Source organism: Takifugu flavidus, chromosome 6 (genome assembly GCF_003711565.1).
Source record: "Takifugu flavidus isolate HTHZ2018 chromosome 6, ASM371156v2, whole genome shotgun sequence".
Classification (NCBI taxonomy): Eukaryota; Metazoa; Chordata; class Actinopteri; order Tetraodontiformes; family Tetraodontidae; genus Takifugu; species Takifugu flavidus.
The window spans coordinates 12,312,254-12,327,581 of record NC_079525.1 but is presented as its reverse complement, the minus strand read 5'-3'; the positions used below and the strand labels follow the sequence as shown (position 1 = coordinate 12,327,581).

Genomic DNA, 15,328 nt, shown 5'->3' with positions numbered 1-15,328 from the left:
CTATCTATCTATCTATCTATCTATCTATCTATCTATCTATCTATCTATCTATCTATCTATCTATCTATCTATCTATCTATCTATCTATCTATCTAAGGTCTACTCTAACGCCATTGGTCGGCTGCGGCGGTGGGCGTGGTCACCGGCTTACGGTCAGGCTGTTAGTTTCTTGTGAAATGAGTCAGTCGACGAACGGACTTTTCTGCACAATTTAACTCTGGATAAAGTCCTCCAGAAGGTAAGGCTATGTCGTTTTGTCCTCCCGAAACCTTTTTGAGACGATAGAGTTTGCCGCCTGCGCGCTCGTGATGACGTTTGAACGTTGTAACTAACGCGATGCGTGAGTCGATTCTGGAAACTGATTTCAAGTCATTTTATTTAACACCCCCCCCCCATTTTTAAAAACCGCGATTTCTTCTCTAATTGATATGTTTTCTGTCACTTGTGCAGGACTGGTAATAGTTGCGTAGTGCACTTGTTCTGTTGCTGCACCTGACAGAACTGTGGAGCGTTCAAGGACGTGTGTGTGTGTGTGTGTGTGTGGGGGGGGGGGGGGGGGGTGGGGGGGGGGGGGTGTATTTGAGTTACACATTGGTACTTTTCTCTGTTTGGAATCTCAGGGCACAGCTGCATTTCCCATCGTCCTTGTTTTAATTGTGAGCTTCCTGCCACCACTTTGGAATTAAGGGGGATTCCAGTCTTCATTAGGCGTATGCCTGCTTTTAACATGCAATCAAGAGGAATTTGTTCTAATTTAAGGACAAACAGTAACAGTGATGCTAATTGTCCTTTCATACATACAAATTCTGCTTTCAGGCATAACATTGGGATTTTGTGAAAAAATTAAGTGTAACAGGTGGAAGGATTTAAAAGAGTTAGCCGAGGGCCGGCTTTGGGCCAGAGCATCCCTGAAACTGCAGCTTTTGTGGGGCGATCCTGGTCCGCAGTGGTCGGCCTCTAAAGTGGGCCAGGGAAGGACCAGTGGTAACCCGGCAACAACGTCACGAACCTGGCCCAGGTGCCAAGGTCCGAGAGAGGAGCCGCTGCAGCTCAAACTGCACTGTGGGAAGAAGGCTGGCGGCAACGGTGCGACGTGCACCACCCTCCCCAGCGGAATTACAGAGCGCGCACACCCTTTCGTGGGAATAATGAGCTGTGACACAGAGCCAAAATATTACAGGAACTGTGTGAAGAGCACAACGAGTTTGATTTTGAGGCCAGGTCTCAAAATTCCCCATATCTGGAGGCTCCACCTCACAGTTTACTTAGAACTTTAAAGAACTTCCGCCAGAAACGACAGAACGTCCAGGCCCGGACGGGTAATGGTGATCTGTCTGACTGGTGCACGCCACAATGAACGACGGATCTTCCTCCTCTTTTCTTTTCAATGTCACGATAAAAAATGGTCCTAATTGGTCAAAAATGTTCTTGTTTTACAAAGAAAAACCAAAGGAAACCTTTGGGGTTTGGCTGCTGCCCTCCGTTAACCCTTAATTTTACTTTTTGATGGCATCACGGATGGCAGTGGATTTTTACGCTGTGTGTGTGTGTGTGTGTGTGTGTGTGTGAGCGTGCTCGTGATGTAATATCGTGTTGAAGTCTGATCCTGATTTCACCGTTGGATCTCAGCAGCGATGCTCTTGTCGCATAAACACGGCAAAAGGACATAAAGGCCTTGATGTTTCCTCTGGGATGGCGGCTTTCTGCCTGTTCCTGCTGCTTCTGTGGTGGATTTGTCCTCTCGCGTGGTTTAATTTAAAGATTTAAAAGGATTTAAGGATTAAAATAATGTAACTCCACTGGTTTGAACATCAATTTTAGAGAAGGAATCAAAGTTGGGAGAAACCTTCTGAAAGTGGTGTAAACTGTGTGTATAGAACCCCTGAACATTAAGCGGCTCCATCATTCGTCCACTGTGTTAATATTAATGTTAATATTCGTGCTGCTGTTGCATCATTTGGGCCACATTACCCGAGCAGAGTCTCCCCTGAGATGTGATGTGAAGAAACGCTCTCGTTTGGCGCCGCATCTCAATTCCCCGCACGCAATCTTACATCAGCTGCAGCGTATCCAGAATAACTGGATAAAGAGCGACTCTTGTGAGAACAAAAGCCTGTACGGAGGAGGGATGGGCTTTTCAAATCAAAGTCAATTATGATCCAATTTCTATGTTTCCATCTGCACAGTAGAGTTGTTCCACCTGTCAATGGAGCGCGGCACCACCTAATAAGCCCTAGGCGTAGCGAGCACCACCCTTAAATTCTGAGCAGCATTGTTTTTTGTGCATTGCTGAGATCACCTGAGTGACAGTCGACAGCCCATCAGGCTCCTCTCCTGTTATATATAGGAAGCTGGTGGGATGCTGTTTATGCTCCAGAGCAGGCATGTCCAAAGGCCGGCCCGGGGGCCAATCATGGCCCGCGGTAAGATTTCATACGGCCCGCAACTTCAGTCTTACAATGTATTATTTATGGCCCGCTGGCACTAACAGAATAAATAAATCACTAAAATGTAATTCCTCCTTTCTTGTAGATCTTGTAAAAGACAAGAGCAAAATTTACTCGTTTTAAACTTGAATGATAACAGACAACTTTGCATTACATTTATCAAACTCATGGAAATTTAAGGTATTCCATACAGTTCAGTGTTCAATGTTATCTGACTCTCCAGATATGAATTAAAGGCAGAATTGTGTTTTTAGAGTTGTTCACGTCTGCCTGAGTGGCTTATATTTGGTTACATTGCCATTTGAAAAATAAAGAGAATTGTGACGATGAAAATTGTGTTATAATAGTGTACATTTGTAACTTTTCTGGTTAAAAAAACATCAGAAGGATCTACTGGCCCGGGCATCTTCACGTTATCAAATCTGGCCCTCTTTGCAAAAAGTTTGGACACCCCTGCTCCAGAGTATTTAAAGCTACTCTAGAAACCCCCCTCAGATTCTGGTTTGAACTACTCTTGTGCTTCTGTACCCCCCCCTCCCCGTCTTCTTGTCGTCTTTCACTTTGAGCTGATCCGTTTCCTTTTTTTCAGTACTTTGCTGCGTCGGGACATTTTTAAGTCAGCTCTTCCGTGGCGCCAGCGCCCTCGACTAACCACAGTCCAAAGCTGACACTTTCATTCATGCCAGTCTTTGGTAGACGGTACTATTGGAACTCTTTGCCGAAGGGCCTCGTCTCTTAGACAACGCTCTTGCAGACCGCGAGCAGATCGGTCATTTCTCAGAAGGAGCGTGACTTCTTATCGGAACTCAGCGTCTGCAGGAGGTTTTTAAAACCACCTGACGTGGCAGCTAGTCCAGAAAACGAAATGAGGAAATAAACGCAGCCATCGGGTGCACACAGATCCCGATGGTCACAGTTTGCTGTGTTGACATTATGAAATGTTATGTTGAGCTTTGTCAGCTTGTATGAAACCATGGCGACTGTATTTGCATGAGCTGGATGGTCTTTGCTTTCTTCTCCATCTTCCCTTCTTCTACTTTCCTTGAGCAGGAACGTTGGGTCTGTTTAAAGGGAATATTTTCCTGCTACTGTACATTCTTAAGGACGGGCCCGAGTTCCTGTAAAGTGCCTCGAGACAATATATAGGTGTTTGTGGGTGTTGTATCGTATTGAATTGGCGATGATTCTCAGAACAAATCGAGAAGTTAACGCACATAAAGTGACGCTCCAGTGGTTTTCTTCCATGACGAAGGCCCGCCTGATGAAAAGGTTGTCTGAAAATGTCAAAAACGCTGAATTTGTGGAGCCATTTAGTGCGTTTTCCTTTGTGATGCGACGCTAGCTCTTAAAACCCTCATGTTCCCCTGTGAAGGACCGGCAGACACGTATATACAGTATATGATTTATAGGTGTGCCCACTGTCAACTAACATCAACAGTGGGATTTTTGCCCCTATTTATTTTTTGTTCACACACACACACACACACACACACACACACACACACACACACACACACACACACACACAGCGAGAGAGAGGACTATTTCCTCATATTGTCCTGCACGTTGATGCAGGAAATCATTTTGATTGATATCCTCACTGCCCGGAGTGAAACAAACACTGACTCGTCTGCCGCTGCAGCACATTAGCGCTGGAGTTTGATTTTCTGACCACGCACGGTTCACAGTTCACCCTTTAACACTCATTTCATGTCACTATAATTGACAGACACAGAGGTCATCTGTGCTACAAGCCTCCTTGGTCTCCCGGAAGGGGGACTTCCAGTCGCACGTACGCTCGCCTGTCGCCACAGTTCTCGCCCCCTTTGAACTTCCACGCTTGTTCGGGTCCTTCCTGTTTTCTGAAATGTGTGCAGCGTGCCTAAACGGAAAAGAGCGCTCCTGCTTACTCTTTGCCTGCATTGTTTGATACCTCGGCTTAGCCGCCGTGGTGTGCGGTGGAGGCGGCGGCGGCGGCCTGCTGCAGAAAGCTGCTTTTCTCACCCTTTAGAAGTAGAACAACTTCACACCATCGTACGCTAAAAGTGAATTCAGGAATCTCATTTTCAGTCAGTATTTGTTGAAGTGTTATTGTGGGATTGCCTTGCCAGTTGGCACTCAATGCCGCCGCTCATGCCAACACTTTTGTAGCCCCATTGATTGCTATTGTGAAGAAAACAGACAAGTAGCAGCCATTTAGCTCGTTTTACAGCCTTGTTTACAGTGCAATGGCCTTGTGTTGTGGCTGATGCGTGGCTGTATTCTGTATTCTTCTCTCTCGTTCTCTCACTAAATATAGAACATCTTCTGCCCACTCATTCTGACAGGAAATGTTGTGTATGCGTCAGCTCCCCAAACACATCAATGGTTCCTCTGTTAGTGAGGTGAAAAGCAGCGAGCGTTAGCATGTGTGCCTGCAAGAGCAGCACTCATGACATGCACAAGAGCGTGTTTTGGGCACGTTGCGCCACGGCAAGAAGTGTGTCGGTTGAAAAGTGTGTCGCCTGAAATGTCAACGCGAGCACGCCGGAGCGAGAGCGAAAGACTTTGGAGGCAGCCGGAAGCTTGTGGTCAGACAAGCAGCTCAGCTGCTGAAGCAACTCCCCGAAGTCGCTGTTTTTGTAAGTGCCGCTTCTTTAAAGAGGAACCGCGTTGCCGACGTTTCTCCGACTGGGGCGTGTCGAGTGAGTTTGAGGAATCTGTGGTTGATGTTTTCTCCAGGAAAAGTTTGGAGACAGCCGGGAGTCCGGAGTCCAGATTTAGAACCTAACCCCGAACAGCTGGGTTTACTGGAACAGTGTCTGAAATAGACACACTAAAAAACAGCCCCTCATCACCAATGGTCAATTTTCTGTCTGCCCACAGCTCTGGTGGCCTGTCTCTCGCCCTCATAAGAGAAAATACACCAAAAGTTCTTTCCTCACACACACATCTGCACACACACGCGAAATAATGTCACTTTGAATGAACCCTTGCGTAGGGTTGAGAGATGATTCACCAACCTGTGTAGGACAGAGGAAGAGGAAATAGTAAGTGGTTTTACAGGGTTATTTATAGGGCCTTTTTGAGGGAGTATGTGGGTGCCATTGCACCCCCTCATCTTCTTTTTAGCGTATCAGTTTTAAGACTGACATGATTTTTGATCTCCTGGCCACTTATAGTCGGTGCAATATGAGACCACGACGGCATCGGCAGCAGGTGGAAGCCTGACCAGGATGTTCAGCATGGAGGCGACAGGTACAAACACATGTCGTCACGCCGTGGACGGCGCCGATCGCGATGCTGGAAAATGTTTTGATCTTTGTCCTCAGATGGCTGCTCCCCGAAGGTTTCAGACCAAGATTTGTATCGCAGCATCCAGGGAGTCCTGCCCAGAGAATGCGACACGCCGCAGGCTGCAGACTGCATCAAAAAAGGTACGACGAGATCCCTTTAAGGCGGCGCGAAAGCAAAATAATGAAACCGCGGAGATCTGTATCAGCTCTCTCGGCTCTCGTGTGACTTTTCCTCTATCTCGATGCTGAAGAAGAGCGTTTTTATTTTATCTGATGCAGACTAAAAGTAAACTGCTTCCTTCAAGTGTTTATATATCTTTAAGCGAGCGGCGCTATAATCCGCCATCTACAATGAATGCCTTGTGTTAAGCACGCCGGGTCAGCAGTGGGGATGGCCGATCTCTCGTTGGTCATGTGGCATTTTTGGGGGGGATTAAGACTGTGAGCGTGTGTGTTTTGTGTGCAGGCATGCTGAGGTGGACACTGCACAAGAAGGTTCAGAACAATCCTGAAAACAGCTTATCTTTGGTGCGGGTGCTGATTAAAGAGCTGGAGAAGGTGCCTTCACGTGGAAACGTCCTCGCCTTCGCACCACCTGCTTTTGTTTACACGAGATTAACTGCACGTGCGTTCTCTCCAGGCTGAAAGACGGAACGCTCGCAAATGCATCCTTCCTTTGCTGCACACGCTGATGTACGCCATTATTCAGGTAGATTATTACTCATTACCCTGAGTGCCAAAAAACCTTTTAGACCTTTCTGAGGGACGCCGCCTCCAACGCGTTTCAGAGCCATTTGTTTTCCCGTTGCGTTGTTTAGTTAGCCGGTCGCCTCTTCGCTGGTTTCAAACGTTCCTTTTCGATATTCCAGACCGCCTACATTCCAGATGAGCTGTATAAACAGGTTTACGACGTCTGCAAGCGACTGCTCACCCACCCGCAGCCCTACTGCAGCGTAGGCCTGAGCTGCAGCCAGCAGATTAAGATGGAGCGCTCCACTCCAGGTACCGCACACATTCCTGACCACCAGCATGACCACCTGCGAGACAGGCGACCGCCAACGCCTGTCCACGCACCCGGAAATTAAGAGACTCACCCAACAGGAAATGCAGAGGCGGTTGCCGGGATTCAATCACAATGGCCTCAAAACAAAAACACAAAGCAACGCAAAACCTATAATTATTTTTTAGTCTTAGAGCAGTTCTAAGATTTCTTTGACGGATCTCATAGGTTTGACAATGCGTCATTTTTAATGTAGAATGGCCTCAATGAAGGACCAGTCATACCAAAAGTCCCGGAGCAACATGGCCCGGCGCCGCCGTGGTGCTTCACGCCAGTTTATCAACTAAAATGTGGGTTTTGATCAACAGGTGTGACGTACCAGAGGATGCTCACTGCGGAACACAGTCTTAAAAACGAGTACTACCCATTCCAGGAACGGTGAGTCCTTCACCTGAAGGTATGTTAATCACATCAGGGAAAAACCCGAGGTGAACAAAAGCGTCTGGTTTGTCGCTTAAATCCCCGCAGAGTATTTGTCCTCGCTGACCCGGATGTCTTCTCGGGTCCTGTCGGACAAGTCCTGTGCAGCGATATTGAGACGCCCTCCTCGGGGGAACCCCTCGAACCTCTGGATCATATGCGCTGTGTGGTCCAACATGTCCTCCAGGCTGTTTTGGGAGCGGAACATTGCCACGGGAGGAAACTGGCTCGAGCCCTCAGCGTGAGTGGAATTGGGCTCTTTTTACGGCCCTGTGAGCTGTCTCTTGTGGTCCCTGTTGCATAGAGATCTCTGAAAGCTCTGCTTGTTCTTTCATCCTGTGATGTTTTATTTTGGACTTACTTAACTCCCGCTTGTCTCATTTCTATTTCGTCAGACATTACGAAAGGGCATGTCGTCCTCGGCGTTAACCGTCATGAGCTCTTGCATCGGTAACAGAGGCCTTTATTCAAATCTGAAGAACCCAACTTATTGACCTGATTTAGCCTTTAAATGGGAATCTAGGCTTTGTAAATTGGGTTCTGACAGTGTGGAAGGTTCTACAGAGAGGCCTCCTCACCGAATGGACCTTCTGTATTTGCACCTGAAGACTTTTCCGCTAACCAGAGTCCTACAATATCCATATTCTCTGCTCTACTTCTTCTTTCCTGCTTTTGGGTTTGGAGCAAAGTGAAGGTGCTTATTGTTTCTGAATTTTCTGCAAAACACCGTCCGTATTCGTCCCACAGGACAGATTCATGGCAAGATTCAGTGTTTGTCCTGAGCTACGTGATGGAAATGATTCTTGGCATCAGTCCTAGGGAAGACCCCAGCAGGAAGTGTGTGTGCACACGCTACTAACCGCTTTGCTATTAATACCGACGCCGTCCGTGCTCTTCTTCCACCGTGTTCACCCGCGCATGTGTCGTGTATTTCGAGACAGGACATGGGCCAAGACGTCGAGTCGTACTTTCAGGAAGTAATGGCGACCGTAGAGCAGAGCGTGGAGGAGGCCAGCAGAGGGGAGGGAGGCGCCCTGAGGGGCCGCCTTCAGCAGCTGTACAGCGAGATTGTCGGAGAAATTGACGCAGGTAAGAGGAGAAGAGGCAGTAAAAATTGCAAACTTTGGGCCCAGTATGACTGCACAAATGAGGAACTTGTCACAGCCCCATTCCCCCAGGTCCCTCCTGTCCCCAGTAATTTTCCACTCTCCCTGCCTCTGCTCCACTCCACCTGCCAGCTACTCCCACCCCATCAGCTCAACTCCACTCACCTGCTAGCACAGCTGCAGCTTATTCCCAACCAGCCCTGCTTATAAGCCTCCCCCTGCACGCTCACTCCTTGCCAGATTGTTCTTCAGCATTTCCATCTCCAGCACTTCCTACCTGCCTGACCTCCTGTTGCTGAACCTGTTTGCCTCTGACCTGCCTGCACCGCCTGTCTCCCGGTAAACTCGCCAGCCTTCCGTCCCTGACCACGACTTCTGCCTCGGCGTTTCTGGTTCCTGTCTGCTCACCTGGCCCCGACTTCGCTGCTGCTCGTCCCCGGTCTGCTCTGCTGCATCGTCGGCCTCATTTCCTGTAAGCCCCTCTCTGTCACCCCTGCCCGACTTTGTGTGGGCCCCGAGCCTGAAGAACGGACTGTTTCCTTGTCTGCCTGAGTTCCTGTCTGCCCGTGTACTAGTAAAGGTCATTACCAACGCTCCCAGCTGCTCCGAGTGCTGCTTTTGGGTCCCAATTGCACCCGTCGCAGAACTGAATGGAATTGGCACGGGAGGACACCAAGTCTCCAAGAATTAAATAAAAGATTGTGCATTCCTTTTGTCATCTATCTTTATCTTCTGCGATCTTCCTTTATTTCCCCACGAGTCAGGATGTTCTGGCGTGGCTGAGTCAGAGGTTAGTTTTAGACGTCCAGGCACAATTTCATGCTGGACTTTTTTTCTTTTTAAGTCACTGCATTGGCCTGCATACTCAGTGTAAAAACTGTATCATAAAGTGACACGTGGAAAAGCACTTGACCTTCCTTCTATTTAGCTGCTTCCTCCATGACCAGACTGGTCCAGGTTGTTGTCTATTTTTACCACTTCTCCGGATATTTATTCCAGTGACAAGAATTTGCTCATCCGAAGGGAGATTGGGGGATAAATACACAGCAGCTCGTGTGTGTGTGCCCAGAGAGGAAGTTTTGACTTCTTTTGAATGTCGTTGTGATACTTTTGGTCTCCTCTGTTCTTCCTTCCCTTTCCGCCCCGTGTGTGTACAGCAGAATCCTTTTCCAGTGGGCCGCTGTGTGACTGCCCCCTTCCTAATCCGGAGATGAGTTTCCACATGTGGACGGAGAGCTTTGACATCTGTAAGTGGCCCAAGACCCCACTGAGGGTCTGACTGCAACTACAGACTCAAACCTGAACTGAAAACAAACACGTTTTGACCTAAAGAAAGTACTCACGGATCGTTTTTGTGTATCTCCACACTGTCTTAATCACAAAATTAGTGGCATTCATGTAGAGTTGCATAAATAGTTCTACTATTACAACTTGTAATTACACAGGGAAAACCGCTCCTAATACATTTAAGTGGCAAATGTAAAAATAATGACGCAAATGTGTCAAATTCAACCATTTAAAGGTGTTACTCTTTAGAGTAATTAGTCTTTTCCTGATCCGACAGGGCGAATGCTGTCCAAGTGGTTTCGATCCAGCTCCATGTCAGAGACGTTCTCCCTCGGTCAGGAGCAGGACGACCTGGAATTGGGGGAATCTCTCAACGACCTCCTGCCGGCCGACATTACTCGATTCTCCTACATGTCCAACGACAGTGGCATAGAAAGAGACCTGCCGCCCGGCGCCGAGCCCTCGCCATCTCTGGAAAGCACCGGCCCGGGCAACTCGTGGGAGCACTGCAAAAGGCAAATGTGCCACTCCTTTATTTCAAGCACCAAAGACTAGAAAAATCTACAGCCAAGACAAAGTAACAGGAATAGAAGTCAGTCAAATAACATTAAAAGATGGTTTCATGGTCACGTGGAGCCACTTTATCATCATTTAATATTTTAGGGTGCATAAAAAGTGCTGGAAGGCTCCATGTTTGACTGCTGAGCTCGTCAACCTGTGACCCAGCAAGTTCACGATGTGGTCACCTGATCTGATCACCTGTAGTGTCCTCCTCTTCCTAACTTCCTCTGTTCATGTCTTCTTTTGAACGTCTGTTTTTCTTTATCAACGTTTCTAAGTCTGTCATTGGTTGAAACGTGTCTGTATTCGCAGTGAGCCGGAGTCTTCAAGGTTGTCGCGGGCTGGAGGCTTCAGGATAAAGCCCTCTATGAAGACCAGCATGGTGCTGCTGCAGGACAGCCTGGAGGACCACCCGAACACCATAGGAGGCGGGAATGGACGGAGAGGAGAAAGAGGAGGGGCCCTGCAGAGGAGAGTGGGAAGCACGAGCTCCTTCCCCAAACAGCCGAGGCATTTTACGGCCAGGATCGTTGCCATTGGAGACGACAGGATCCTGGGACGCCTGGCAAAGGAATACTACTTATTCAGGTGAGCGGCCGGATTCAGAAATAAAGGAAATGAACGACATGAGTGCGAGTGAGGGAAATTTTGGAAATGAAAGCGGCCACTTCTTCTATCACTTTGGTCGTTCCGCGTTCTAAACTCCAAACCTTTTTCAGTGCATTTGTGCCGCTGTGCAGTGAAGCGCCCACCCCACACCTCACTCATTTGTTTTGGTTTTACAGGAAAAGGGAAGCGCGAAGGCTTTTCCTCACCATGAAGATCAACCTCCAGTTTTACTACATCCCTGTTCACAATACAACATCGCCCATCTCACCTTCCAAGGTAGATCATTTAGATCATCCCCTCTGCAGGCTTCAGCTCTGTCCTGACAATAACAGAAATAAAGGCGTAAATAAAGCTGCTCTGGGTTAGGTGTCATTACATGTAAGCTAGTGGAAGATGAAGTGATCTCCAAAAAGCCATGAAGTGCCACAGAATGGAGTTGTGACCTCTGTTTAATTTTGGCCCAGGGGATCAAACCTTCGTTGGCCTGTTAGGGTCATGGCTCATTCATGGGGTCGTTAAAGGTCAGGTGGTGCATTTCAAAGCTTCAGAAATACCCAGACTCCATTCATCCTGTCCCGGCATCCACGGGTTCCTCTAAGCCAGGGGTGGGGAACCTTTTTCATATCGAGGGCCATTTCAATTTTTATAAAGTCCTCCGAGGGCCATACTATTATGAACACATACCTAGGGATGCAAAAAAAAGACAAAAAAAAGTCTATAACCACTGTGTTGCTAAGTCTCATGATTGCTGCATTTGAGTTTGAATTATTTATTTAGCACACATGCATATAAAATCACCAAAAAAAATTGAATAAAATGACAAACAAGTAAAATATGTTTTCATGATCATACAAAACAATAAAAAAAAGAGGTGCAGAGTTGAGGCAAGAGACCCGTAAGTCCTCACAAAAACTGCAATACAACAAGATAATCAAGAAAATAAATGAAAAGAAAGATAAAGACAATAATAATAACAACAACAACTAGAAAGCACTCGGAGAGCGCAGACCTCCGCCAAGCGCAACAATTCCTGGCATATTGTGATTTCCACCATAAATATTAGTCCCACATATACTTTGACTACATATTTAGATTCCTTGACCATAAAAACATACCGTTAGCCACTGGAATCATAACAATATATGTCTTAGTTCAATAGTTATTCACGAAAAAAAATTCACGTTTTGAAACAATTTTACTTTGTCCGGCGCGAGCGCCTCAGCGGCGGCTACGAGGCGCGTTCACGAACTCTCCTTCGGCGTGAGGTTTCAGCTTCGTGGCTATTAATTCACTCACCACAAAACTTCCACGCGTAATATTCTCTCTGCCGGTACACGGTCGTGTGAAAGCTGCTTGTTGAGCCTCCAAACTCCGACGAAGAGCGTTAATTTTATCCAAACTCATCTGTCCTTTCAACTCGTCGCATTTTTCGTCCGTGTCAATCAGTCCAGCCCACTACGTACATCACATGCTGTGTTCACTGACCCTGACCTTGACTCGGACATAACATAACCGTCTGTTTTATCTCAGAAAACGGGAAAATATTTCCTCTTGTTACGAAAGAAATTTCAGGATACGAAAGGCAAAAATACGCTACCGCTGCTACTCGCAGCTCGCGGAGTTTAGCGAACGGTCCCATTGTATAAGTGCACATATAAAATGTAAAAATCTTATTGCGTTGCGGGCCGGTAGAAATGGTCTCGTAGGCCGTATACGGCCCGGAGGCCGGAAGTTCCCCACCCCTGCTCTAAGCGGTTGCCTAGAACTCTAAATAAAAATGTTATGAAGAAGTGACAGGAACAGCAGAGGTCAAGATAAGGTTTGGAAAATCAAGACTGCAGAAGACCTCCAGGAAGAATTGGCATCAGAAGAAATCTTTTCCTGGGTCCTCACCACAAAAATCAGCATCAGTTTGCAAACAAACATTGGACATTTGATATGAAGAGTGTAGAGACAGATGGACAGACGAATTCTACTGGCTTGGATTTACGCCTTATTTTGCCAGGTCTTATTTATGTCTCTTCTGCATTTTTCTTCTTTTAGGGTAACCTCCTTAAACCCAGCGATCCCTGCTCTCTTGGCTCCTACTTGAGCATGGTGGACCCATGGTACAACTCTAACATTAGAAGTTTAGGCTACATGATCCCTGAAATGGTAAGGAAACATCCCCAGGGGCCAAAAGCCCAGGAAGAACAAGAAGCGCGTCTTTCATTCCGTGTCTCTAATGTTCTACAGCAACAGACCAATCCTGGGAGGTCCAAAGACCACTTTGTGTCTGATGTCATTTCCTACTACATCCGCATGGGGCAGCAGCCCGTCTACTTCACCATCTACTTCGTCAAGGTGGCGTTTGATGTGCTTATGGGTGGAGATCTGGGGCGCTTTGGACCACATTTGTAAAAGTCCCTCCTTTTTCCTTTAGATCACATTCACAGGAGATAAAAGGGATGCTGTCGAAGAAGTGTTCCTCACCCATCTAGAAATGGAGGTTCCGGAGCTCAGCCACATCACAGCCTTGGTTAAAGGTGACCTTTCGGTCAACTGTTGAAGGCGAAGTTTGAATTTTGAAATTTGTCTTGAACTGTGTTTCCTTGAACAGAAGCGAGCAAGCAGAAGAAGAACTCAGCGGAGGCAGTTGGAACCGTTGTTTCCTTGAATTACAAAAAGGCAAGTAGCTTCTCCTTATTTCTTTTTCTTAGAATTGTGGCCTCGCGTGTTGGGATTTGCCAGTTGCGTCTTGCTGAGCCTTGTACGCCTGCAGGTGACGCTGAGCGGCCGAGACGTTGACAAAGGGCTGTCAGTCAGGACCTCGGGAGTTCAGATCAATGCCATTCCCTCCAGTGAAGCCGAAGGTTCAGTACCGCATCTCAAATCCTTCGTATTGCCTCACTCGGACGTTGACCGTTTCCTTGTGTTTGCGTCGCAGATCTAAACTGCCTGACGATGACGTTCAAAGAGGTTCCGGCGAAGAGCAAACACAGCAATGTGGTGAGTTCAGGCGCACGGCTGCTCTTCCTCACAGCTGTTGTTGTAGCCAATAGGATCATTTCATTTTATTTTGACCCCGTCAGGAGTCAAAAATTCGGACCAGGAACATCAGAATCCGCTCCATAGAGAGTCGGGCTTTCTGCGTGACGCTGGACAAAGATCCTCGCAGGACCTACAGAGATGTTCAGAGGTGAGAGAACCACATTTCTTTTAAATGTGAAGTGAATCCTTAGAGTTTTTGCCAAAAACAAATGTCATGGGGGGTTTCTGTGGATAAACGATGCTGGTTTCACTGGTAGATGGAGGAAACCGAGAAAAGAGAACCGAACAATTGGGCAGCAACTGCATTTTCTCTGTAAATACCCAAGCACCAGCCTTGTGCGCCAGCAGTAGGAAATGAAGAGTTTCAACTAAAACCTTTTTTGTTGCTCAAATCTAAGTCAGAAAACACCATAAATGGGTAAAAAATAATTTCAGCGGATGAGAACTGTTGAAAATCCCGCACAAGATCTAAAACTGTGCCAATCTGGGCCTTTTGTGACTCCAACTGTTTGGTTTGCTTGTGTTGTAGCATCGAGGTGTCCCCGTGCCTGGACCCTGGATACTGCCTCCAGAAGGCGTTGAGGTCCAAATACAATCTGAGCGAGGAGAACGACACAGGCCTGAGCAAGTACATGAACAAAGGACTCCCTCTGCCGCTGAACACCTTCGCTGGCATCATCACCTGACACGATGATGATCTACACTCTGATGGAAAATTTACCCGCTTCTCTGGAAACTGACACGAGGACTCTGCATTTTGAGCCGCTTCTGAAACCAGCGGGTTTCAGCTGTGTTTGGAGAGGCGATAAAGAGGCAACATAACATCGAAAGCATTAGTATGTTGCCCTTCGGCCCAAGGTTGTCGCCTCTCCTTTAAGAACCAACCGGTATCAATCAGCAGTGTGGTGACTCAATCAGGGAGTCTGTCAATGGTGACATTAGTCTAAAAACGCACAAAAGTGCGGCTGGCGTGTTGACCCCCTGTTACTGTTGCCTGTGCACAATCAGGCTTGTGGAAAAACTGGTACGACGACCGCTACCTGAAGCTGCCGCATCGTTAACCTTGAATTTATCATTCGAGGCCTCGCGAGGGCGTCAAAACCGGGGGGCCTGGTTTAAGACAGCAGGAGGAATGATGCTCGACAGGTCAAACTTCCACAGGTTACACTGTGTCAGACACCGTTTACAGTTGCAGTACCCTTTTGCACTGAAACTGTAGGGTTCCGAAGAAGTGTTTTCTCAATAAAAGTTGAGGTACAGTGTCAAAAGTGCGTTTTATTTATATTTTCACTATTCTTTCAGACGTTTAGGAGTGTCAAACCCATTTGTCCTGGTTTAAAATGACAGTTTACACAAGCAAAAAGCTCAAACAACAACGTGAGCAGCATTATATTTGACAAAAATAGAACGCCCATGTTCAGTTTCTCTGAGAAACATTAATTCGACATCACCGGGCCCTTCAGCAGAGCTGTATCTCTGTAAATAAATGCATTTACTCATTGAATAAATGCATGCAAAAAACCCAAACTAAAA

The 15,328-nt window shown here is 47.1% G+C and overlaps 1 protein-coding gene across 3 annotated transcripts; it reads left to right on the top strand.

The window, feature by feature from the left end:
* The first annotated feature begins 109 nt into the window (after positions 1–109).
* Positions 110–15,063, top strand: LOC130527609 (phosphoinositide 3-kinase regulatory subunit 6). 3 transcript variants are annotated; one of them, XM_057036271.1, is made up of 21 exons: positions 110–238; positions 5,609–5,684; positions 5,759–5,863; positions 6,189–6,280; positions 6,363–6,431; positions 6,592–6,724; positions 7,091–7,160; positions 7,251–7,443; positions 8,144–8,291; positions 9,469–9,555; positions 9,873–10,110; positions 10,469–10,744; positions 10,942–11,041; positions 12,809–12,919; positions 13,001–13,108; positions 13,188–13,290; positions 13,365–13,432; positions 13,527–13,617; positions 13,692–13,753; positions 13,837–13,943; positions 14,325–15,063. In XM_057036271.1, exons 2-21 carry the CDS (start codon positions 5,663–5,665, stop codon positions 14,479–14,481), a joined length of 2,340 nt encoding a protein of 779 aa, XP_056892251.1. In that variant the 5' UTR covers positions 110–238; positions 5,609–5,662; the 3' UTR covers positions 14,482–15,063. The 3 variants fall into 3 exon arrangements, with proteins under 3 accessions (XP_056892251.1, XP_056892249.1, XP_056892250.1); XM_057036269.1 differs by having other exon boundaries at positions 111–238; positions 9,466–9,555; XM_057036270.1 differs by having other exon boundaries at positions 178–238; positions 5,603–5,684; positions 9,466–9,555.
* Positions 15,064–15,328: the final 265 nt, after the last annotated feature.